Source organism: Lycium barbarum, chromosome 3 (assembly GCF_019175385.1).
Source record: "Lycium barbarum isolate Lr01 chromosome 3, ASM1917538v2, whole genome shotgun sequence".
NCBI lineage: Eukaryota > Viridiplantae > Streptophyta > Magnoliopsida > Solanales > Solanaceae > Lycium > Lycium barbarum.
In genome coordinates, this window is record NC_083339.1 from 110,707,098 (window position 1) to 110,733,133 (window position 26,036).

At 34.8% G+C, this 26,036-nt stretch overlaps 1 protein-coding gene across 2 annotated transcripts; it reads right to left on the bottom strand.

Annotated features, from left to right (window-relative positions):
• Positions 1 to 3,414: 3,414 nt before the first annotated feature.
• On the bottom strand, positions 3,415 to 25,889 carry LOC132631808 (MADS-box protein AGL42-like). 2 transcript variants are annotated; one of them, XM_060347506.1, is made up of 8 exons: positions 25,757 to 25,889; positions 24,797 to 24,987; positions 19,786 to 19,873; positions 5,347 to 5,408; positions 4,930 to 5,029; positions 4,741 to 4,782; positions 4,602 to 4,643; positions 3,415 to 3,832 (listed from the first exon to the last, which is right to left on the bottom strand). In XM_060347506.1, the coding sequence occupies exons 1-8, from the start codon at positions 25,835 to 25,837 to the stop codon at positions 3,665 to 3,667; spliced, it is 774 nt and encodes a 257-aa protein (XP_060203489.1). In that variant the 5' UTR covers positions 25,838 to 25,889; the 3' UTR covers positions 3,415 to 3,664. The 2 variants fall into 2 exon arrangements, with proteins under 2 accessions (XP_060203489.1, XP_060203490.1); XM_060347507.1 differs by lacking the exon at positions 25,757 to 25,889 and adding an exon at positions 25,090 to 25,659.
• Positions 25,890 to 26,036: the final 147 nt, after the last annotated feature.

The window sequence follows — 26,036 nt, forward strand, 5'->3', positions numbered from 1 at the left end:
CAAATTCAAAACATACAAACTTGAATGGTTAACTTATTACAAATGAAAAGTTCAAAATGCTAGCATCGATGGAGAAATTTAAAGAAGAGATAAACTTCAAAGTTTAATTTTGTGCCTTTTGTCCAAGTGCCTACGTAACGGACCGGTATCCCCCAAAACTGGTTTGGACTTATGGAGATATATTTGATCACAATGTTGACATTTAACATGTTCCTCATCTACTCGCTTAAAATGCAACCACACCGAACTTAAAATTGATCTTCGAACTGGAGGAGGAGGTGGAGGATTATCATTATCCATTAAATTTAAATTTTGAAATTTGAACTTGGAAGTTGGAAGAGAGAGACAGATTTAGATGATTAGGAAATTTAGGGAAAGAGGAGAGTAGAGAATTGTGAGACAATATGGAGAAGAATGAATGGTATTTATAGATTAAAAATAGGGCCAAAGTATAATTTAATGAAACTTGATGGTTAAAATAAAGTTGACAACAACTAGATTTTAAAGTATCAAACTTAATAAATTTTAGTATTAGAACTTTTTTTTAAATAATTAAAATCTGTCCCGGCCCACTAACTAAAACCCGGCCCGACCCACTTAGCCCACTATGTACCCCTACCCGGGTAGGGGGCTGGGCCGGACACCCCTTTCACTCCTCCAACCCGGCCCCCAACCTGGCCCACTAACTATGGCCCGGCTCGGCCCCATGTGACCCGCATTTATATGGTCTGGCCCGGCCCGACCCACTTGACATGCTTAATTGTAGCTGTGAAAAGTAATTTAATTAAATAGTAGTTACTAATCATAAATACCTCTTAGATTTAACTATGCCAAGTAAAAATTCCTATTAAGAATTCATTATGGGCCACTATATTGTAAATCTAGTTGTTTTGGATTCTTTATTCTAATAATACTTGACCAGTTGAATTCTGATGAACAAATTAGTTAATTCCTCAAATGGTCACTCAACTTAAGTAAATTATCTAGTAAAGTCATTTATCTTTTTTTTTTGTACCTCATAAGACCATTGAAGTTTATACATCTGCCTAACAAAGTAACAAGGGCTAAAAATCATTTTATTAAAAATAAAAGAAAAAGGGTCAAAGTAGCCCTTAAGTTTGAATTTTCAATTAAAATAGTCCTTATTCTTTAACATAAAACACTAACAACCTTTTAATGATCCAAAATAGTACTATTTTAGTAAAACTCTAACTGTGGTATTGAAAGTAACGAAACACACAAAACATTATGACTGATAACTTCAGAAACGACAAAAAAAAAATCATTTTGTCACTGCTAGAAAAAGAATATGAAATAGCTTATATGTATCTATTTGCTTGGAAACTTAGGAGTTCAACAATAAAATAATGGTTTCTATTTATTCATTTTATGAGTAACCTTTATTTTGATAAAATAGTTTAAATTAGTTGGTAGTTTTTTCTACGGTAGAAATTATTGCCAGGAAATTCATAATTAATAAGGAATACGGTGAATTCCTTCAAACAAAAAAAAACTAGGTCCTATTACGAAAAATTTCATATGTAAAGATTAATCATAAAGGGCTCTCATAAAGGAAAAAAACATAGGTACATATTGAAGGACATCATTATAATAATATAAATCATTCGACATCACATAAAATGAGGAGATTCTATATCATCATTGTGTATAAAATTTTTTTTTTTTTTTGAAGTTTTCCAATATTATTTTTGCCAATCTTGTAATATTATTTGAGTGAAAATTATTTTCCCCCTCCAGCCCTGCTAAAAAAATATATCTCTCTCAATTTCGGACAATAGTAATTCCTCCCCTTTATCTCGTTTAAAATATTTAATACTTATTTGACCCTCTACGTTAACACTCTTCATTTCTTTTTACTTTTAGACATTATGATTTGTTTCTTTTTTTTTTTTAATCTATATTATGAACTTACCTATAAGACGAACACAATCTAATTTACGAAGAAAGAAAGTGAAAAAGAGTTGGAGGACTATTATTGTTCGGTGTTAAAGAATACAGATTATTTTTAATTGAAAATTCAAACCTAAGGGATTACTTTGACCCTTTTTCTTTTATTTTTAAAATGACTTTTGACCCTTGCTACTTTCTAAAGTAAATGCATAAACTTGAATGACCATATGAGGAACAAAAAAAAAAAAAAAAAGATAAATGACTTTACTAGGTTAATTCCTTAAGTTGAGTGACCATATGAGGAATCATTTTTTTGCGTGGATTGTCCTTCTTTTGGAGTGGTCTTCAATTTTGACCTCTCAAATTACTGGTCTTTAATTTTTGCCCTTCGCTTAAAAAAGTGACCGAAAATACCCTAATGTTTTGGGTTCGAACCCCCGCTCAGTAAAAAAAAAAATCGCAAGGCAAGGTTTTGGAAAAAGTCTGCCTTATGCGACATAGGTTGCCTTAAGGCATAACTAAAGTTTGTTGCCTTAAGGCATAACTAAAGTTTACCTTATAAGGCAACCTATGCCAGATCCGGCATAACTTTAGTTACGCCTTAAGACAACCTATGCCGTCTCCGGCAGAGGTTGTCTTGGCATAACTAAAAGTTTGCCGTATAAGGCAACCTCTGCCGGATCCGGCAGAACTTTAATTATGCCTTAAGGCAAACCTATGACGCATATGGCAGACTTTTCCAAAAGCCTTGCCTTGCAATTTTTTATTTTTTTTTTATACCTGAGCCGGGGTTCGAACCCAGAACCTCGGGATATTTTCGGCCACTTTTTTGACACCGAACAATAACTAAAGACCAGCAATTTGTGGGACAAAAATTAAAGACCACCCGAGTAAGAGGCATTCTTGCGAATTGCCCATGAGGAATTGACTCTGAACAAATTGCATGGTTTGGCCTTCAAATGGGCAGGTCTTTAACTTTTGTCCTTCAAATGGGCTGGTCTTTAATTTTTTCCCTTTAAAATTAAACTTATGCTTAGTCAGGTATAAATTCTTTAACAACAATAGTCATGCGGTGTATACCTTGTGAGATATTATGATGCGAAAATATAAATGTATGCCCCGTGAAAAAGATATTTGCCTTGAGGGACAAAAACTAAAGACCAGCACAAAATAGGGGAAAACGTGCAAATGAGCCAATTCTGATTACACAAATGAGCCTTACTAGGGATGTTATTTTCAAATCTCTTCAGAGGACGGATTTTACATTGGTTGTTGTGGATTCACATTAACCTGTAGATTGTGTTCATACCTTGTTTATGTATTAAGAAATTCACCAAATATTCATAAATATTTGATTGTGAACCCAATTATTGTTGCATATTAACTTTGAGGTTACTGCAAGAACTCATAAAGATTTCTCGTAAACGAGCCACAAAATTAAAAACAAATTTATAAAACACTACAAAACAATTGAACTGTTTAGAATGTAAAAAAGGAAGCATATGGTAAAAACATGCAACTCAAATCAGGCTTCTCCATAACTTTTGTTCTGGGAAATATTGATACACTTGGCTACATAACAAAAGGTTACAAAATAAAGGCAAACATTGCGCTCTTATTAGAAGGTTTTACTTATTGAATTTGCAGCTCCTTATGCTTGTAAACAATTGAGCAATGCTATCCACTTGATCTAAACTATTAAGGAAAGCTATAAATTATATATGTAAAACGAAATATGAATAAGTCCTAGCTGCTATGAGCATCGCATTTCAGGAAGGCCCATAGACAATTCAGTCTCTACCTCCCAACTCTGTGTACTTTGGCTACAATTTCCCATTTCTTTCACTTGAGCTGGTGGTGTTGGTGGTGGTGCTGGTACTGCTACTGATGCTAGCGCTAGTAGCGTTGGCCTATGCCCGCACTGAGTTGAGAAATGATTTTTTCAATGTGAAAATGAAAGCATATACCAACTATTAGCATAACAAAAAGAATAGTTTGAATAACCTATAAGATAATGAAAATATGCTTAAACCCTAGTATAATTCCACAAATGGCGAGGGAAATTTCAGAAAAACAATCGCAGTCTTATCATTTAGTTACAAAGAGATTTGATATTATAACTTGGTCTTACCAAAATAAGAAACAATCAAGACAGGATGCCTTCTCACACAAAATTTTGAAAAATCACCTCTTAATTTAACCACATGATCAATTATAATATAACAACATACCTAGTGTAGTCCCACAAGTGGGGTCTTGAGAGGATAGAGTGTACTTAGACCTTACCCCTACCTTGAGAGGTAGAGAGGTTGTTTCTGATAGACCCTCGGCTCAAGAAAAAGCAACTCAAAATAGGCCAGAGAATGAAATAACAGAAGTGAAGAAGCCATGTCAAAGCACTTGAAAAAAGGAACAGTAACTACAAGAAGTACAAGAAACAACAAATAATAACAGACATCAAAGGACAAGAAACTACATGATTAATACTACGACTACTAGTATGAGAGGATAAACGAGACAAGACTCTACTACCTACTAGCCTTCTATACTAGCCTTCTACCCTAGCAAACTTAAAACTAGCTTTTTCCAGTGGGATGGCAATTGAACTACAATTTACGGATTTGTCACAACAATTTGATGTGGTCCTATTCACATGGTATTAATCAAATAGCAAATATCAGAGAGTTCACCTTTTCACGTAAACTTGCATTTTGTTCGAGCAATAACCTCTCCTGAGCGAAGGGAAAAAAATGCATTAAGTTCAGAGAACAATTAATTACCAATTAGTAAAATAGCGAAAATGAATTAATTAGCTGTTCATGATCATACCCTGGCTTCTAGGCGTTCTATTTCATCGTTGAACAATTGAACCTAGAAAATGGCAAAAAAAGGATCTGGTTAATGATTATTATGGATAAAACTAATAGTTATTTTATGCCAGAATATTATAAGTTACTGACTGTATTGTAAACAACAAATAAGGAAGGAAAAGGAATTATGTAGAAGATTGATACATACCTTTCTGGCCTTGATGTTTCTGAGGCTCCTCTCGAGCTTGTTGTCAATCTCTTGTAGTTCATCCATTGAACATGACCCTAAACCTTGGCCCATCATCTTCCTAAAGAAATTTGCATGCAATTCAAAATTTGAGTGAAAACCTCAAGTAGTTTGAAGATGTGTCGCTCATACTCTCCAAAAATGTCGCCGCTCCTAATCATACTCGACAACTGAAGCTGTGACGCATGGAGGAGAAGAGCCGGAAAGGGCGAAACCTCTCTTTGGATCCTCCAAAAATGCATTCTTTTTAAAGGATCCAACACGCACCTAGCGACATTTTTAGAGAGTCCGAGCAACATAGGTTTGAAGAAATTAAAGAAGTAAATTGAAGAACTATATATAGAAGGGAGAGAAGTGACAATTAAGTAAGAGGAGAACCGTTTGGAAGCTTCAAGGATCTCTATCTTCTTCGCCATCTTAGCTGTCTCATGCTTCAAATGCTGAAAATGAAATCAATTTGGCAGAACAATATGAGTAAACATGTAGTAAAATTTCCAACCGGACTAATTAATTGGGTAGGGAGGTTGTAAAACTATTCTCCAAACTTATGGAACAAGCCCTACTACAAATAATGAGATGCAAAAATTGGTAGTACTATATTCCAATGGACATTCATGAGATAATGATTCAGTCTATGTCACACCTCAACAAGGTACTGGAACAATTTTGCGACCCAATTATTATCTAAACCTCATTTAGGCGTGCAATTTCATAGGTGCTAGAGTTTCGGCCATATAGTCAGTCTACTAGTCTTCCACAGTTTTCACTAAAAAATAGAGGTAAACAAATGAGGTTGACTTGAAAGAAACCATGCGTTTCATCCTATCTTAAGTAAGCATCTATAACATGTATGCTAAAATATAAAGTGCTTTATACTTTACATATAGGAGAAAAGTGGATTATGGATTATGGATTATGATGAGAATCTATCTAGTTTTAACCCATCTTTTGGTCATACATGAGATGTAAATAATATGAGAACAGACAAATGGGATTATGTCAGTTTGCATATGACAAACTAAAATTTATTAGCAGTCACAGTTATAGATGATGTTGAGAAGATTTCTTTAATTTGGGCCACTATAAGATCTTTCCCTGAGTGCTAATTCATGAGTTAAGTGCAAAGATAGCTGATTTTGGTGCAACTATTTAAGTCATTTCCTAAGTTTATAAAATTTTGTAAGTTTATCTACTTTGGAGTTATTTCAGATATGTGATGGTTGAATTTAAGCATGCCACAAAATATCTGAAATATTTTACCTGAAGTTCACCCATTTTTATCTAAGGCTTCTAAGCTTCAACGACGTATGGCTGAAGTTTAACCATTGATACATGAAGTTGACCATGTGAACAAATTTTTGCTAAGAAACAATAATTTATTTGTTTTTCAGATTCAACAATCCGACACACGATTCAATGCCTAAATATACTCCAAATGAGCTCAAATTAGAAACATAAGTTCTAAAATTATAAAAACGAACCTCAATCATTAATTTGTCAAAACAATAACAAATCTAACAAATCACTTTGCAAAAGTGATTATTTTCCAATATTTTCAACCTTTTCCAACGAGACCACTTCATTTAAACTCGCTTTTCATAAGGTGAGGAAGCAGTGCGTGCTTGATCTAATGTTTGCCAAAATTGAGTACAAGTTAAATAGTTTTAAAAAAATTGGGTACAAGTACTGACAATGTCCAAATAGAGCACACCGTGAAGTTTTATGTGCTAAAAGTAGGGGTGACAAACGAGCTGTTTGAACTGAATATGAGTGAGTCAAAATGGGCTAAATTAATATATTAGTTATTCTCCAACTCTGCCAAAAATTAATGAAGAAATTGCACGGTTTTCCCTTCAAATGGGATGCTCTTTAATTTTGGGAAAACACAAACTACCTCTAAAATGTAAAATATTTACCAACCCATGCCCCCTCCTAAACTAGTTTCGCTTCTTACCAACTGGCCAAAAAATATTTACCTGAGTACCCCCTCGCCCAAAAACCCTTCCTTCATAATACCATCGCAGTATATTTATATGTCAGTATCATGGAGGACTAAGAAAAGGACTGAAGCAGTCCTCCATGATATCATCTCAGTATATTTATGTACCACGATGGTATTACGGAGGACTGAGGTGCGTCTCATTGAAGGACTGAAGCAATCCTCCACGATACCATCACAATATATGTATATAAGATTATGATATCATGGAGGTTTTCTTGAGAAAAATGTCTCTTGAATAAGTGAACATGATACCATCTCAGTATATTTATATACCATGTTGGTATCATAATTTTGGGGGCATTTCAGGTAAATAGTTATTGGGGCATAAAGTAAGAGGGGTATGGGCGGGTAATTATTTTACTTTCAGGGGGCAGCGATGTTCTTTCCCCATTAGTTTTTGCCCTAGCAACTACGTGCCAATAAAATTTTCCACGAGAAATTCAGAGTACCTACGTTGAATGAAGCATCCAGAACCCTAGACACAAAAGACTTGACGCTTGGTTTGAGTGATTTGGGAGGTCCAATGCACCAAGTAAAGTCCGAAAGCTCGGTGAGAGCTTTGGGAGGTGTGATGCACCATGTGTAGTACCGAGTAAAGTACAGTCGTAAGGCTTGGTTTAGGTGCTTTGGAAGGTGTGACGCACCATGTAGATCAATGAGTAAAGTCCTGAGACTTGATTTGGGTGATTTGAGTGCTTTAGGAGATCTGATGCACCACGCACCATGTTTAGCTATACGGGGAAGCGACACGGGGAGAGAAAAATATTCCAACTTTAATAGCAAAGTTTCCTCTCTTAACCCCAATGAATTGGGGCTATATTCAACATCAAAGTTACAATCTTAACGCATCTAGATTGGATTGATAATCTTAAACCTCAATATTAAATTACATGATTAAAGAATTATTTCAGAAATATTTTTGGGAGTTTCTTACATTTGTGAAATAGATTCTTTATCGTTATTGGGTAACGATCAGTTAGTTCGTACTGAGATTTTATCCTTTTTTTTCAAGATGATCCCTCCAGTAGCTTTAGAATGATGTATTTACTTGCAGAGATGGGTGGCGCGATTCCCAAGACAATCGGATGAGTATAGGAGAAGAAATAGCAAATTATGAAAATCCTTAAGTTAAGAAATGGAAGTCAACATCTGGGGCTAACGAACCCGTATGTGAGTTTGGACAGTTTTGTTAGATCAGGAACATGATTTATGACTTAGTATAGTCGTGATGGATTCCAGTAACAAGAGAAGAGATTATTCTCTTATTACAATTTGCAGAAAGTTAGAGGAAAGGGAGAAGAAAGAGGAGAAGATTTGGCTGAATATTTTCTTAATTGATTCCTTTCAATACAGAATGCAACGGATATAAAGAAAATACAGCTGACATTGCGTCTCATTCTTAACTGAATTGAGGACTATATTGCAATTATTTAATAACTAACTTAAGGACCTATAAGCAAATTACTAAAAGACACATAACTAGACTTAGGGGATTTAAATGACTTATTTAATACTTAAACTTAATTCATCACAATTACCCAATTGTGACATTCCATTCCTCTTCAAACAAAACTACTCCTGCATGACAAGACTTAGTTAGCCTTAAAATTCGGAAACTGTGATTGTATGAACTGAAAATCCTCCCAAGTAGCTTCTCCCAGTAATAAGTTTGCCTATTGCACCAGAATTTGAGTCATTGCTTTGTTTCCTTTCTTGATCATCCTCTTGTCCAGTATAGCTACAGGTTCTCCTAGTGGCTGTCCATCTGCTGCACATAGAGGAGGATCCAAAATTGGTGTGACATGAGATCCCACCTTCTTTTTGAATTGTGAAATGTGAAACACAGGATGAATCATGGAAGTAGCAGGTAATGCCAATTTGTAAGCCACTAGACCAATCTTTTGTATGACTTGATATGGACTGTAAAACTTAGATGTCAGCTTAAGACTCTTCCTTACAGCAATTGAAGTCTGTCTATATGGTTGTAATTTAAGAAACACCCAATCTCCTTCCTCAAACTCCCTTTTTGTTCTTCCTTTATCAGCATTAACCTTCATTCTATTCTGAGCTTTAGACAGATTTTCTTTTAACACCTTGACCATAATCTGTCTCTGCTTGAGTATTTGATCCACAACATCCACCTTGGACTAAGCAACCAATTCAAAAGACAGTTGAGGAGGTTCATAACCATATAACACCTTGAAGAGGGTCATTTTCAAAGCAGTGTGATAGTTACTATTGTACCAGAATTCAGCTAGTGCTAACCACTTATTCTACTCTTTGGGTTTATGACTTGTCATGCATCTTAAGTAATTTTCTAAACACCTATTGAGTCTTTCTGTCTGCCCATCAGTTTGTGGGTGATATGCAGAGCTATAGAGCAGTTGAACTTGTAGAAGTTTGAACAATTCTTTCCAAAAGCTGCTGATGAATATTTTGTCTCTATCAGATACAATGATTTTTGGTAAACCATGCAACTTGTAGATATTATCCAGAAACACTCTTGCCACTTGAGATGCAGTAAATGGATAAGATATAGCAATAAAATGAGCATATTTACTAAATCTATCTATTACTACCAGCACAATATCTTTACCTTCAGATTTAGGTAGACTTTCAACAAAGTCCATGGATATATGTTCCCAAACTCCTTTAGGAATGGGAAAAGGTTGAAGTAAACCTGGATAGGCAACCTGCTCATCTTTGCATTTTTGGCAGACATCACACTCTTGCATAATCACCTTGATTGTTCTATCATAGCAAGCCAATAGAATACTACTTTTAACCTTTGATAGGTGGCCCAAACTCCTGAATGACATCCAAGGCCTGAGTTGTGAATACTTAGAATTAATTGTTGTCTTAGTGAACCATTCTTGCCGACCCATGCTTTTCCTTTGTACCTCAGTATCCCTTGTTGCAAGGATATATCCATTCTAGGATCAGATGTGCTACTTAGTGTGGTGATAGCTTGTAATGCTTCTTGGTCACCACGGTAACTGTCAACTATTTCCTCAATCCACTTGGGTTGTAACTGAGAACTAACCAAACACTGTGTAGTATTGCAAACAACTTGTTGATCAACTTTTCTTGACAATGCATCAGCTACAACATTATTCACACCTTTCTTTTACTGGATCTCAAAATTCAACCCCATCAATTTTGTTAAACCTTTGTGTTGCGGTGAAGTAGTAATTCTTTGCTCTTGTAAAAACTTCAAGCTGAAGTGATCAGTCTTCATAATGAAATGATGGGGGTGAAGTTAATGCCTCCACCTATCAACTGTCTGAAGCAATACAACCAGTTCATCTTCATAAGTAGACATGCCCTGATGTCTTTTGCTTAGACTTTTAACTCATGAAGGTTAATGGTCTATTGTCTTGCATCAGTACAGCACCAATGCCTGTATTACAAGCATCAACCTCAAGCACAAATGTTTTGGTAAAATCAGGTAAAGCAAGTACAGGTTTGCTGGTCATAGCAATTTTCAGTTGATTGAAGGCCAAATCAAGCTTCAGAGTTCCAGTCAAATACCCATTTTTTCAATAAGTTTTTTAGTGTTTTGGTTATCCGAGCATACCCTTTTACAAACTTACTGTAGTAACCAGTTAACCCCAAGAAAACTCTTAACTCTTTAATATTCTTAGGATGAGGCCATTCAATCATTGCAGCTACTTTTCCTTGGTCAGTATTAACACCTTCTCCAGAAATTATATGTCCTAAGTACTCAATTTGTGACTGTCCAAACTCATATTTACTTTGTTTGGCAAACAAATTATTATCTTTTAGAAGTTGTGGGACAATATCCAAATGCATTATGTGATCCTCCATGGTCTTGCTGTATATTAAGATGTCATAAAAAATACCAGTATAAACTTTCTGAGCTGTTCTTTGAATACAGAATTCATTAATAACTGAAATGTTGCTGGTGCATTTGTTAATCCAAATGGCATCACCCTGAACTCTCATAAGCCATAGTGATTGTTGTTTTATGTTCTTCACAATCCTTCATCCTCACTTGATGATAACCAGCCCTGAGATCCACATTAGAAAACACATTGGCACCAAATAGTTCATCTAGTAAGTCATCAATCATAGGCATTGGGTACTTGTTTTTCACAGTGAGACCATTTAATCTTCTATAATCTACACATAATCGCCATGTTGAGTCCTTTTTTCTTACTAACAGTGCTGGTGAAGCAAATGGAGATTGACTAGGCACTACAGTTGCTACCTTGATCATATCAGCAATGATTGCTTCAATTGCATTCTTCTGCTCATAAGAGTACCTATAAGGTCTCAAATTGAAAGGTTAAGCCCGTGATACTAGATTAATCATATGATCACATTCTCTTTTTGGTGGTAACTCAGTGGGTTCTTGTAAAATATCACTGTATGCTTTCAGCAGCTTCTCAACATGGGGGTGCATTTTATGTTCCTTTTTAACTGCCACCTCAGTAGTCACCATTGCTAATACAATTACTATTTCACAAGTACCACATTGCAACATTCTTCTGAGTTGTTCAGTATTGACTGTGGTCACTCGTGTCATCAGCTTCACCATACAGGGTGATCATTCTTCCATCACACATAAAGCTCAAACTATGAGGTCTAGTGTGTAATATGACTGGTGCTACCATATCAATCCAATCCATACCCAAAATCATATCACACCCTCCAACCCTTATAATCTCAACTTGAAGTGGAATTGCTCATTCTGCATCTTTCATCCAAAGGAAGGACTCTCAAGGTGACAAGTCATGACTTGACCATTTGCCGCCACCGCTCTCATTGGTTTCCTCATTGGTTGTATGGGCAGTTTTAACATTTTCACAATGTGTGGATCAATAAAACAATAAGTTGATCCACTGTCAATCAGTACTGTCATGGGAACTTTTTATGCATAGCCAAGGATTTTAATAGTTGATATCTTCCCATTAGAGTTGTTTAACCCCAACAAAGCATTCATAGATGTCTCTGCTTGTTCCTTGACTAGTGCCTCCAATGTTTCAGCCACATCTAAGAATTCCTCTTATTGTTCTGGTTCCTCCTCCACTTCTACACCTTCAAGAGCATGTACTGCTTTTGTGTCCATAAAAATACTTTTCATTGTTCTCTCAGTGCTTCTAGATTTGGTGGTAGGTTGTTTGGTTTGAATGGGGCTCTGGTTGGTGCTCTTTGGTTAGGGTAGGTTATTCTCAAAGGTTGTGGATTATGAGAAGCAACAGGATTTCTAGTGTTGTTGGGTTGGTTGTTTCTGGGGTAGGTGATGGTTAAGGGTCTTGTGTGTGTGTTTTGTGGAGATCTTTGAGGGACAAAAGTTGTATGCACAATATCTTGGGGTCTGAGATTCCCAAATCTCCTACAAACTTAAGTACAGAACCTAGCCCATGTCATTACTCCTCTATGATTGACTATGTAGCTATCAAACCAAACATCTGCCCTTTCCCCAATATGTACAGATGCATAGCTAAGTTTTTCTTGCTCAGATATGTTATACAGTTTAAACAATTTTTCACATTTGCGTAACCAACTTCTAGGATTGTTTCCATCAAATTTTGGGAAGTTAATTTTTAGTTTGAGGGTTCTTTGGTTGCTTGCATTTTCAGTGTTGTGAGCAGCAGGAGTGGGTAAAATTGGAGTCGAGTATTGGGAGGCTGAGTAATTGTGGTTTCTGAAAATAGGTGGACTAGAAAACATAGGTGCTGGTGGAAAAGTAAATCTCCTACCACTATTGAAAGTTGACGAAGTAAACAAAGCATGAGAAACACTAATGGGGGTTTTGCTACCTGATTGTTGACCAGCTTCATACATTGTCGATATTGTGGGAGTACTTTCAGAAGTTGCGTATATAGGTGTGTTTACAGTGGTCCCGGTTGCTATTATGGGAGGAATCGAGGTTGAACTCGCCGGAGCTGTCAAATTCATGTTAGTGAGTTTCATTTCTGGCTTTTTGTTCGTTTCGCAACTCTCGTTTAGTTGTGATTGAAACTGGGTTTAGGTAGTCTCCATCGATTCCAACCTTTTTCCTGTATCAACGATGAACACAGCTAGTTGGTCAAGAACAATACTTATTTCGTCTTGTATTCCTTGTAACTCCGGTGGTGTCATCGTACTCCGGTGAGGTGGTGGATCGGTTTGCTCTGATACCATTTGTAACAAGAGAAGAGATTATTCTTTGTACAATTTGCAGAAAGTTAGAGGAAAGGGAGAAGAAAGAGAGAGGAGAAGATTTGGGTGAATATTTTCTTAATTGATTCCTTTCAGTACATAATACAACGGATATAAAGAAAATACACCTGACAATGGGTCCCATTCTTAACTGAATTGAGGACTATATTGCAATTATTTAATAACTAACTTAAGGACGTATAAGCAAACTACTAAAAGACACATAACTAGACTTAGGGGACTTAAATGACTTATTTAATACTTAAACTTAATTCATCACAGTTGTGACAATTCCAGGGGGCTCGGGTGTGTTTTGGATTCTTGGTTGAGAAACTAGTTTTTAAGATGATTTGGAATTGACCACAGTCAACATCGGGTCAAGATGTCTCGTTTGGGTGTTTTGAGTGCGCGAGCAGGTTTGTAAAATGTTTTATGACTAAAATGCATATTTGGTTTGTGTCTTGGGGGGGGGGGGGGGGGGTCCAAATGAGTTCCGAGGGTTAAAATCATTAATCGAGAACTTCGAAGATTTCTGATTTTAACAAGTTCTGGTATGACCGCACCTGCGGACTTCTGGGGAGCCGCACTTGCAAGAGTCTGGTTGCAGGTGCGAAGTGGGGTTAAGGGGGAGGGGGTCGTACCCGCGCAAGAAAGGTCACAAAAGCGACATCTGTCCGCATCTGCGAGCCTGAGATGGTTAAGTGGTTCTCACACCTGCGAGATCACTCGACAGACTCATACTTCATTTTTCCCCAATTCATTTCCATTGTTCAAACCACGAATTTAAGAGCTAGAGACCTCGATTTTGGGAGATTTTTAAGGGGTTTTTGAGTTTTCGTCTCGGAGGTAAGAATTTAACCTCTTTTTTACTATTTTATCTTGTAATCTTCCGGATTTTGGCCTTTCTAATCATGTATTGGATTGTGGAATTGGGATTTTAAAGCCCTAAGTAAAAGAATATGTAAATCTTCAAATTGGATGTCGAATTGAAGTCGGATTTGAGTCATTTTCTAGATTTAGACTCCATAAACTATGGGTATACCAATTATGGGGCGAATTTACAGTTTTGCCTTCCGGGGATCGAGATCAACTTTTTGGGTGCTTTTTGGTTCGAAAGCTTAATATAGCAATATGGGTGTCTAAGGACTCTTATGTTAATGTAGAATCCGTATTTGAACAGATTGGGATCATTCAGAAGCTTTACGAAAGGGCAAGGCTTTGTTGTAAGCTTCAAACTTCAAATCAGGAAAGTTAAGACCTTACTTGATATAGCAATATGAGTGTCTAAGGACTCTTATGCTAATGTAGAATCCGTATTTGAACAGATTGGGATAATTCAGAAGCTTTATGAAAGGGCAAGGCTTTATCATAAGCTTCAGACTACAAATTTGGCAAGTTGGTTAAAGCGTGTGGTTGGCAAAAATGTCTAATAAAGGGGGAGCAATGGGGAATAAAGGGGGTCTTATACTTGTGAGGTGACGAGCACTTGTATTGGGTATCAGTGTCATGTTCTTGCAATGTATGTAGTAATTGAATTGTTTACTTTCATTGTCTGAATTTCAAAACATATGAGCATTAGCAGATAGCTTAGATTGATTGATGTGAATCGTGATGTGAGATATGAAATCTCCTATTTTATGCTTTTACTTTATATGCATGTCGTATTTGTTGAATATGTGTTTTCATCACTCCATAATACTCGTTTAAGGATGAAAAAAAGCTAAGAGTGAGCCTTACTTTAATTTACTGCTTATTATGTGCATGATATTCATGCTTTCATATGGTATCTCATAAATATTACACTTGAGGATACATATGTGATGTCCAATGAAAAAATAATTCGAGGCGGAGTGATGCAAATGATAAAAAAAACTAAACCTAGGCACCTTTCCTAGATATGCTTAAAAAAAAAAAAGTAATTGCTTGATTCACATAAGTAAGCCTGGCAACCAGTTTGCTTTAACCGGTTCAAACTGGTAACCGGACCGGTAAAATCGGAACCGGAACCGGAATCGATGGAACCGGTTGACCGTTTAAAACATACCGATCTAGTTTCGATTTTTTGGGACCGGAACCGGACCGGTTAAACCAGTCATTTTTTTTTTTTAAATGTAGCCGTTGGGTATATGGGCTGGACCGTTGGCCAACGGTCCATTTGTAAAACTGGCCGTTGGCAAACGGTTCCAAACTCCCGTCCCCCCCCCCCCCCCCCCCCCCCCGCCCCCCACACACCAAACTTTCTTTTTTTTAACACTTTAACCCATCCCCCACCCCTATATAAACCCCTCTCCATTTCCATTTTAATCCACACCAATTCACTCTTCTCTTTCTCTCAATTATAGTTACTTTGCAACAATTAGCCACTTTAAATTTCTCTCAATTAAATATTAAAGTTTCAATTATTAATTTTGCAATTATAATATTGTTGGTGGAGTTGGTGATTTTGCAACAATCCGAAGTAGCTTTGGTGGATTTGCAATTCTAGCCGCCTTCACTTTGTTGGAAATTAGTCCGGCAATTTGATACCTTCGTTCCAACTCTATCTTTATTTTTCGCTATTTAATTTACGCAATTTAATTTGTTGCAATTTATTTTCTTGAGATTTATTTGAGTGTGATTTAAATTAATTCTATTTAATAATGGCGAAGAGATTTAGACGTGATGCCGATAGTAGTGGTATTGTTATGGATGGGTTTAATGCGGAAACATTTGTGAACGAAACACCTAATTTAGATATTGATGTTGGTGGAAATAATTCATTTTTAGATCATGAGGCAATGCAACAACATTATACCGACACTTTTAATGAAATTGATTATGATGATGATGAAACACAAGCCCCCGAAAATCCCATAGGAGATACAGGTCCTGCACAATCACATACACAAGACAAACCGCCAAGAACTCGTAAGCCAACCGCTAAAATTTGAAAATTTATGACTAAGAATAAGGAAAGCCAAACAGCTAAATGTACCATATGTGGACAAGTATTTGCTTTTAGGTAACAAACTAATAAAGATGGTGGAACGGGTACACTAAATAATCATATGAGAGCTAAACATATGGATGTTTGGGGAGAGCAAACGGGTTCAAATGTGGGGGGTATTCAAATGACGAAAGACCCACGAACCAGTAAAATTTTTAAGTGTGACAAGAAAAAAGAGCGTGTAGAAATAGCTAAAATGGTTGCTTTTGATGCTCTACCATTTTCCTTTCCTTCGGGTTTGGGTTTTTTTTACTTATATTCAATGTTGTTATAATCCGTTATTTGAGGGTATTCCTAGAAGTACTTGTAGAGCGGATGTTATAGATTTGTATAAAAAAATATAGATTTTATTTGCGCCATGTATTTAATTCTTTAAATTGTAATGTTTCTCTTACCGCCGATTTGGGTCTTAGTCTTAACAAGTTAGATTTTTTTGCTATTACATGTCATTGGGTTAATGATAATTGGGTGATGCAAAACAGAATTATAGCTTTTTTATATGATGAAGGGAAAGGTCGTCACGATGGAAAAAAATTAGCGGATTCAATGTCTACTATTATGAGATTTTTTAACATTTATAGAAAAACACTTTGTTATATTTGTTAGGCCTTTGTACTTTGATTATCTTATTTATCTATGGTAGTTAATGCTCCTTTCTACCATGACTTCCTCGCTTTTGTTATTCCTCGTTTTCATATTGTTTTTTATATGCTTGGCCCTATCTGACCTTTTGTCTTGTTTTCCTCTCTTGAGCCGAGGGTCTTTCGGAAACAACCACCCTACCTTTCAAGGTGAAGGTTAGGTCTGCGTACACTCTACCTCCCCAGACCCCACATGGTGGGATTCTACTGGGCTTGTTGTTGCTGTATAAAAAAATATTTTGTATTGCTTTAGATAATGCTTCTAATAATACAAAGGCGATTGGTATTTTAAAAAGGGAATTAAACCCTTCGCTAAAAAATATTTTTCATGTGAGATGTAGTTGTCACATTTTAAACTTGATTGTTAAAGTTGGTCTTGAGTGTTTTGAAGATTCTATTCAAAAAGTTAGAAATGCGGTTGTGTTTCTTTTTTGTAATGCTAATAGGGAAAAACTGAGAGATTTTAAGAATTCTTGTGTGGAAAATGGCTTTAGACCTAGGAAAATTCAAGTAGAAGTTGAGACTAGGTGGAACTACACTTACATTATGTTAGAACAAGCATATGAGTAATACTTACATTATGTTACAACAAGCATATGAGTATAAGATTCCCATACAACAAGTTCACAACCATTTTAATACAAATAGTGATGATTGGTTAAATATTACCGATTGGAAAGATGTTAAGGAATGTGTTGAACTCTTACAAAAAATTTATAATGCAACTCTTGATTTTTCTAGACAATTCTATCCCACGGTAACTGGAATTTTAGCCTACTTAGCGGAAATAGCTAGAGTTTTACAAAAGTATAAAAATAAATCCGATTATCAAGTGGCTATTTTTAATATGACAACAAAATTTAAGAAGTATTTTTTTCCCATCCCAACTTTATTTATATTGGGTTCTCTTTTAAATCCTTGTTTAAAAATATCTTATACTAGAGCATTGGTTAATCAAATTTATACCTTTTTAGAAGTTCAAAAGGAAGTTGAACCATCTTTAACTGAAGCCGAGCTCGCTATTGATGCCGAGTTTAGAAAAGTTTTTAGTCATTATTCTAATTTGGAAGAAAATGCTACACCCGTTTCTCCACGCCCTACTACTTCTCAAAGTAGCAAAAAGGGCTTGTCGGGTTTGTCACATTTAAAAGTTTTACATTCACATCCAACTCCTTCTTATAATGCAAACTTTGATGAATATCACCTTTATTTGATGCAGCAAAATGTGAATATCAAGGAACTAGATGATTTGGATGTCTTAGCATGGTGGAAGAGAAACAAGGCAAGTCATCCGATACTTTCAAGAATGGCTCGAGATATCCTTACGGTTCAAATATCAACCGTGGCTTCAGAGAGTGCATTTAGCCAAGGAAGACAACAAATTGGAGACCATAGACACTCATTATCCGGATTTAACTTGCAAGTACTAGTGTGCATTCGCGATTGGATTAGATCGGAGCGACGCAACCAAAACTTAGAAGCGGTGGAAGGCGAAGAGGAAGAGAATGAAGATTTGATAGCAAGTAGAGTGGACCAAATGGGAGACTTTGAAGATATCTCCATGACCGAATATGATATGGCGGATATTAGCCAAATGATTGACATTTTTTTATTTTATTATTCTACTATTTCTTTGCAACTCATGCATTATTTGCAAGTTAAAAAAAAACTACAACTTGCAAATAAATGTTATCCATGAATGAATAAAATATATGGCTCATTGAGCTTTCTTTTATTTACTTCTGTTCATATTTTTACTTATATTAAGTTAGGAATATACCTAAAATATACTAAGAATATACTTATAATATACATCTACTTAAATTAAAATCTAGAAAGTTATATACTTGAAAAATAACTAAAATATACTAAGAATATACTTATAATATAAATATACTTAATTTATAAAATAGGAATTTATAAACTTAGAAAAAACTTAAGCTATAAATAACTTAAGTTATAATACATGTAACTCCTCTTGAGCCGAGGGTCTTTCGGAAACAGCCGCCGTTCCTTTCAAGGTGGGGGTTAGGTCTGCGTACACTCTACCCTTCCCAGACCCCACATGGTGGAATTATACTGGGCTTGTTGTTGTTGTTATTGTTGTTGTATAATACATATAACTTAAATATATATAAACATATATAGTATACATATAACTTAAACATATATATATATATATAACTTATAACTATATATAGTATACCTATATATATAACTTATAAGTATATATAGTATACATATAACTTAAACATATATATATAACTTATAACTATGTATAGTATACATATAACTTAAACATATATATATAAATTATATAACCTAAGTATATTGATATATATATAAGTATATTCTTAGTATATTTTAGGTACATGTAGTATAACTTAAGCATATAACTTAATATATATACACGTATATGCTGTTAATCAGTAAATATATAAACTTTATTTATAAACTTATATAACACATGTAAATATACCTACAATATACTAATAAATACTATAATACATATATACTATACAAAAAACAAAAAAAATGTTATAGTATACATATAACTTAAACATATATATATAAGTTATATAATATATGTATATTGATATATATAAGTATATTCTTAGTATATTTTAGGTATAGGTAGAATAACTTAAGCATATAACTTAATATATATACACGTATATGCTGTTAATCAATAAATATATAAACTTTACTTATAAACTTATATAACATATGTAAATATACCTACAATATACTAATAAATACTATAATATATATATACTATACAAAAAAAACAAGGGTTTTCTAACGTTTGGACCGGTTCAGTTCCGGTTTCCAGTTTGAAACCGGTGGCCGGTTTCGGTTTTTAGACCGGATACCGGCCGGTTTTATAACCAGTTACCGGTCCGGTTTCGGTCAAACCGGTTGACAGGCTTACACATAAGAGAAAACCCTGGAAGTAATTCATGTTAACTAAACCCTGGAAGTAATTCATGTTGACTAGGTTAATTTAAAAGAACACTGACCTCTATGTGGTGCTTGAGTCCAATGTTTTCGTCCACCGTCGCTGTTTCTTTTGCAAGTTCACGATATCTCTCAATTGTCTTCTGCATGCTGAATCACCCCAAATATTTGACATATTAATTGTAAGGCTTTCACCACAACAAAATTGCACTTTGAAGAACTAGGTAGGTGCTTTTGTAGCGGTAGATGGAGACACTATAAAATCTCATTAGATTATCTTTGACATTTCAGCATGTCATAAATTAGGAGAACTAACAAAGACGGTATTTCATGATTAAAAAAGATAAAAGACATATGTGAGGCGAATTTCATGAATGCTTACTCATATTTCACTCTACTGCACATAGAGTTAACTAAATTATTTTTGTAATAAACAGTCACCTTCCCATACCTAAATATCGTGAAGGTCACTAGGAGGAAACAAAGAAAACATGTTGATAGAGGACATAAAACTATTTCTATCCATGTTGCTCGGATCATCCAATTATGCCGCCCCACCCGGTCGAATCCTTCAAAAAATATTATTTTTGGAAAATTCAACACGGAACGTTATATGATGCTAACGCAAAATTGAGTGGCTTTTCTTGTTACAGAGTTTTTATGTTTAGGCAAAGTTATATTGAATGACTTTTGCAACTAAAAGTTTATTAATTTTAATACAATAAAAGTTAAAGAATCATTCGTGAAATTACCAGGACACAATCTCTTTCCTGCCAAGTCCACATGCTTTTAGTTTCTAGGAATAGGACGAGTTACAACTAACAACCACTTATAGCAGCTATTGAACTACAATAGGACCAAAAAATAAAAGCTAAATAAGGGTTGTTCCTAGATTTTTTGTGAGCTATGAAGAAGGTTGATGGCACTTTGCTGAGAGTGTTTATTGCTTTTTTACCTGACGATTCAGGGTTTATGCGTTCTTGTTTAGTGTATGCTTATAGACTTATAGTATACTTGAGTGGTCTGGATTGGCATTGCATTGTAGACCACCCAAGTAAACCAGGCACTAAACAACCAATCACAAGCCAGCTAAGTCAACAACAAACCTTTTTTTTTTTTTTTTTGGAGGTAAAGGTAACTAAAGTCAACAACAAACCTCTTGGAACACAAAATGGAATTCCCAATCCTAAGAATCCCATACACAAAATGATTTCTAAGAGAAAACCAGGAAAAAATCATACAACTAATCTTGCCAATGAAGATCAAATGCTCCTTGAATATAAACACCTACAAAAATACTCTACCTCACAAATATGTTGTATTGATGGTGCTGAATCTATTGATATAAAATACATCTACAACCACTTCACTTGATTCACACTCATAAATAGAATTGTCTTGGTAAAAAAAAAAAAAAAAATTGAAATAAATGATCATTAAGTGTGCCTGAGTAGCTAATACAGCTAGTTATGTGTATGTATTTGTTGGAAATTTTGTGGAGGATACACTTTCAATCTCTCAAATTTTCTTTTGAAGACAATTGAGGAAATGATTCTTATTTACTTCACTCAACCCGCTTTCATAAATAGCTATAGTGCCCAAGTATTTATAGGACATCTTCTAGCATGCATCTAATTAATGAAAAAGGTCTTTTGGCCACACAATTTTGGCCACAATGGCTCAAATGGGATAAATTCATGTGTATCTTCATTTAATTGTGAACTTTTCCATTTGCTAAATACGTACACAACCACACATGCATTCTTAATTAAATTTCCTAATAAATGAACCAGGAAGATTCATGTACATGTGATGAATGTAGTTTATTCTTTTAACATCCCCTTTAAATCAGATTCATCGTTCCAAGAGACATTGAAGAATACATCAGCCTATAATGGTTCACCGAAAACATTCACAAATTGGTCTTGTGACTCTGGAAACTCAGTTTCAACATCTTTCTTAAATCCTCTTTAACCTCGTCCGTGTCTACAACTTCTTTGATGCGAGCCACACTTTTCATCTTTCTATTTTAAAACCTCAATGCTTGCAAAACTTGTTTGATCGTTTCATGTTTTGGGTTGTTTCATTTTTCTTCATAAACTTGTAAAGATCATGCAAGTTCATCAATAGTCATAATGTCCAAGTTCTTGGACTCTTTAATATAAATAACAACATAATTGAATTTTGAAATAAAACCTTCTAAACCTTCTATAGCCCACAACATCCAATATTAGTAGTTCCTTGGACTTAAAAAACTCAGCTTTTCAACTTTTGAAATATTGTTCATTCCACCTGAACAATCTTTTCAAGACTGTACTTGTAGCCCTACACTTCATAGTTATAGTAGTTAATGTCATTCACATTTATTTCAATTTGAAGATTCATTCTTCCAAATCTTGTCTGGTTCTTCATAGGTCTCCAAAGATAAATGGCTCTGATCATACCAAATGTTGGAAATTTTATGGAGGAAAAACTCTAATTAATCTCTCAAATTCTCTTTGAAGACAGGTGTATGCTCTTTTTTACTTCACTCAACTTGCTTTCGCTAGATGGCTATAGTGCCTAAGTACTTACAGGACTTCTTCTAGTAGGTACCTAGTCTAGTACATATATCTTAATTTTGATTGTAATTAAATTTTTCCCTTTCGGAAATGCATGTACACAATGATACATGCATTCTAATTAATTTCCTAATGCACGAACCAAGTAAATTTATGTACATGTGATGAATCTAGATGTAGCTTATTTTTTTTCACAATATCATCGTGAAGATGACTAAGCTTAAGCAAACACATATTCACCATTATGCTAAATATTCTTTAAAAAAAAACATGAGCTAAAATCTTCATGTATGAAAGTATCTTCTTCATCTTTCAGAAGAAGAAGAAAATATTACTTCATGGGAGCTAGGAATCGAAAAGAAAATGTAACGTATCAGTTAAAATTAAAATTGATTTGTTATGAAGGTCTCAATGTTGCTATAAGTTGTTCTTTATTAACAGAAGATTTGAAAGTGGTAAGGTGGGAGAAGAGTGGAGCACAACTTGCCAAGCCTGTAAAGCAACAATTCAACAAAAGACAAGAAACATGGTCGGGTGGTTAAAGTCACTGGCTCAGACAGTGAAAATCAGTAGTGATGGTAGCTGCAATCAAGGCTCATGTGATGGAGGTGAGAGATAGCCGAGGGAGATTCATTTTTGCATATTCTATCCCTCCTTCCAACCCCGCCTCTTGGGACCTGGAACAAGTAACACAGCTGAAGCAGCATCTATTTTTGGAATCAAATAGTGTGCTAACAATGAGTTTAGAGCTGTTTGGGGGGAACACATTCTCTTTTGATAGCTAAATGCATAAAGAGAGAATGGAAAATTTCCTGGAATATCCTTAGTTTCATTGATGAAATTCAGAGATTAGTTGAGGAACATGGATCTAAATCAACCAATGCTTCAGAGAAGTCAATCGACCAGTTGATAGATTGGCTAATCTGAGTCGTAGCCTTGAAGAAATCTAGGTGTTCAGCTCTTTTGCTGAGCTTCCAAAAAATATTAGAGACCTTATTAACATGGATGGATGAAATCTTCTATTGTTCAGAATCAAACAAGCCAAACTTACTCAAATAATGTATGAACCACCTTATATTATGTATTTCATTTTGTTTTTTGGTTAGGACATAGATTAGTCTCACCTTAATGATCATGTAAGAAATTTGGTATACCAAACTCAACTATGTAACTTTTTGCACATAAATAATTAATGGAGACAAAGTATAACCAAAAAAAGTTCTTTAATTATCAAACCTAAGTATGTAAAATTAATAAGATCTCTTGGAAAAGGTAACGTTATTGGTCTTCACCTTCTCTCATTGAGTAACTTGTGATTATTTTCTCATTTTGTGTCAGATTTAAAATTATATGTATATAGAGTTTAATTGGTAAATTCTCCAGCAGTAGGTTTTCAAACACAATCAACAAGATTTTGGTTGGATATAGTTCCCAAAGAAATGAGGGTACTCGAGAGATTTTATTGGACGGTGACCTAACATATAAAAAGATGCATATATAGCAGTAGTAATCAACACTAGATGTACCATATGCTCAAAAGGATTTAAAAGCAACCAAAAATTGTACCTCCACACCCACTCCCAAGAAAGAGACTCTCCTCAATATATGTAGTACAAATGTAGTATCATACGGTAATAAATAAAGTGAGACCTTTGAGTTGCATAAAATGATGAAAAAGACACATCTGCAGCTAGCATCTTAACCTTCTAAGCCAACCACAATCTATGTTCAGCATTGCTAGGAACTTCAGTTCAATAAAACTCCTTCATGTTGTATTGTTCAAGACTCTATATAGCACCACTAAGTGAAATCATGTTTCACGGTACGATCATGTGTAAGTTAGTTATTTTAGTAATTCAGTTGGTTGACTACCTGAATTTTCATCTTATTGGTGTTGGTACGATTCCCACCTTGTAATTCCCTTCCCTTCTTGCACTATAAAAAAAAATCTGAGTAGTACTTATTTGTCCAGAGTTCATTGAGTCTTAAGAGATACTACTATTTTAAAGGTCGACTGAAAAAAAAAAAAAAAAAAACAATATTCATGTAGAGAAGGAGCTGAAAGAATAATGTTATGGAAATTTAAGTGCAATTTCTCAGGAAAGATAGAGAACAGCACACCTTAAAAATATTGGTCTGGTCTTCAATTTTCCCTATGAAGATTCAAATCACAGGTGATAACATGATGAAGGATGATAGTTACAACAAATAAATCTTTTTTTTTTTTTCATGGTAAGCAAATGATGCAGACGAGGTCATGACTAGACCAACATAAAAAAACAGTATCATCGTACTTCCAAAGTACATAAAGCCCACACCTCTTTACTCCATCAAACATCGAAATTCAGATTAACAATAGCAAGCAAAAGCATAAGAAAACGTACACATTATTGAACACAGTGAACTTTCTTTTTCAAAGAAATCTAGCATTTACAGAATTAATTAAATTGATTGGCTGTAAATTAAGATATGATAATAAGAGGATTTAAGGGGGAAAAATGGTTACACGTACTTGGAGCTGGAGAATTCGTAGAGTCTTCCTTTCGGTGAGAAAATAATCAAAGCAACTTCAGCATCACAAAGAACTGATAGCTCATATGCTTTCTTCATAAGCCCATTTCTCCTCTTTGAGAAGGTCACTTGCCTGCTTGTTGAATTCTCTATTCTTTTCATTTCCACCTTTCCTCTCACCATTTTTATTTCCTGCACAAAAATTATAAGGTCAAAGGCAAATCCTAGCTCTTAATTACTCTAAAACTAAAATGAAGGAAAGTACTCATCCAAGAATCAGAACCAAAAGTTTACCAATAAATTAAGGCAGCTGGCTACTAATTAAGCTCAAGAACCGTGCCAGAAGAAGTTGATATATCCAGAAGTTTTCAAACTTTTTTGCAAAAGATTGTTGGAAGAAGAAATCAGATAACTATGATAAGAACCTAAAAAGATACTTAACAACTTCAAAACCCTATCAGATTTCTATTTCAGAAACATAAGCTTTCAGCTGAATTTCAGCAAAAAAAGTAAGGTAAAAAAAAGACTGGAAAACCCTAGCTGTGACAATAATTAGCAGAAAAAAAGAAGTGATGGCTTTAAAATTCTAGGAAAAAAAAAACATTCAGCTAGAAGAGAATGAAGGCATTGAGAATTTGCCAACCGATTTTCGTCAAAAAAAGGAAAGAGGATGGAGAAGAAAATATTAAGCAATTGGATACCCAAAAATATATAAACAGAAGAAGAAGCAAGATGTGAAGGATGTTCATTAATGGGATTGATGTATTATGATGATAAATATCCTTCATTTGCGGACCACAGAACCCCAACATTAATTTCCATATTCAGGGTATTGTTCTTATTCCATAGGTCTCTTTCCATCAGTCTTATTAACCACAAAGGCACAAACCAGAAAGGAAAAAAGAAATTGGAATAGCACAAAAAAAGTAAACAAAACAAAGTTAAAAGACCCGGCAAAAACCTCATTTTTATCTTGTTTTGGTAATCTCATCTCAGAAAGCAACAACAAAGAAAAAGACACCGCTAATTCAGGGCCTGACATGGGATTACACTTTATTTTATTGCATAAATGAGTTGTTAGACGCTTCACAAATAAGTTTATACATTATCTTGTACTACTACTTATATTTTTTTGGTTTAAATAAAAAGATTCATTAGTGCATCAAAACCTTAATTAGGAAGAAGCTAAGATTGGTAAGTGATATGAATAGGTCCACGTGTCAATCTGTATTAACTTAAAA

Bases quoted from the DNA above. Each gene is read 5' to 3' on its own strand.
- LOC132631808 (XM_060347506.1), bottom strand. From the start codon at position 25,837: ATGTCAGGCCCTGAATTAGCGGTGTCTTTTTCTTTGTTGTTGCTTTCT. The intron at 4,783-4,929 runs GTATGTATCAAT...GCCATTTTCTAG, and splicing joins GAAACATCAAGGCCAGAAAG to GTTCAATTGTTCAACGATGA. The intron at 3,833-4,601 runs GTGAACTCTCTG...TTCTCAACTCAG, and splicing joins ATGCAAGTTTACGTGAAAAG to TGCGGGCATAGGCCAACGCT.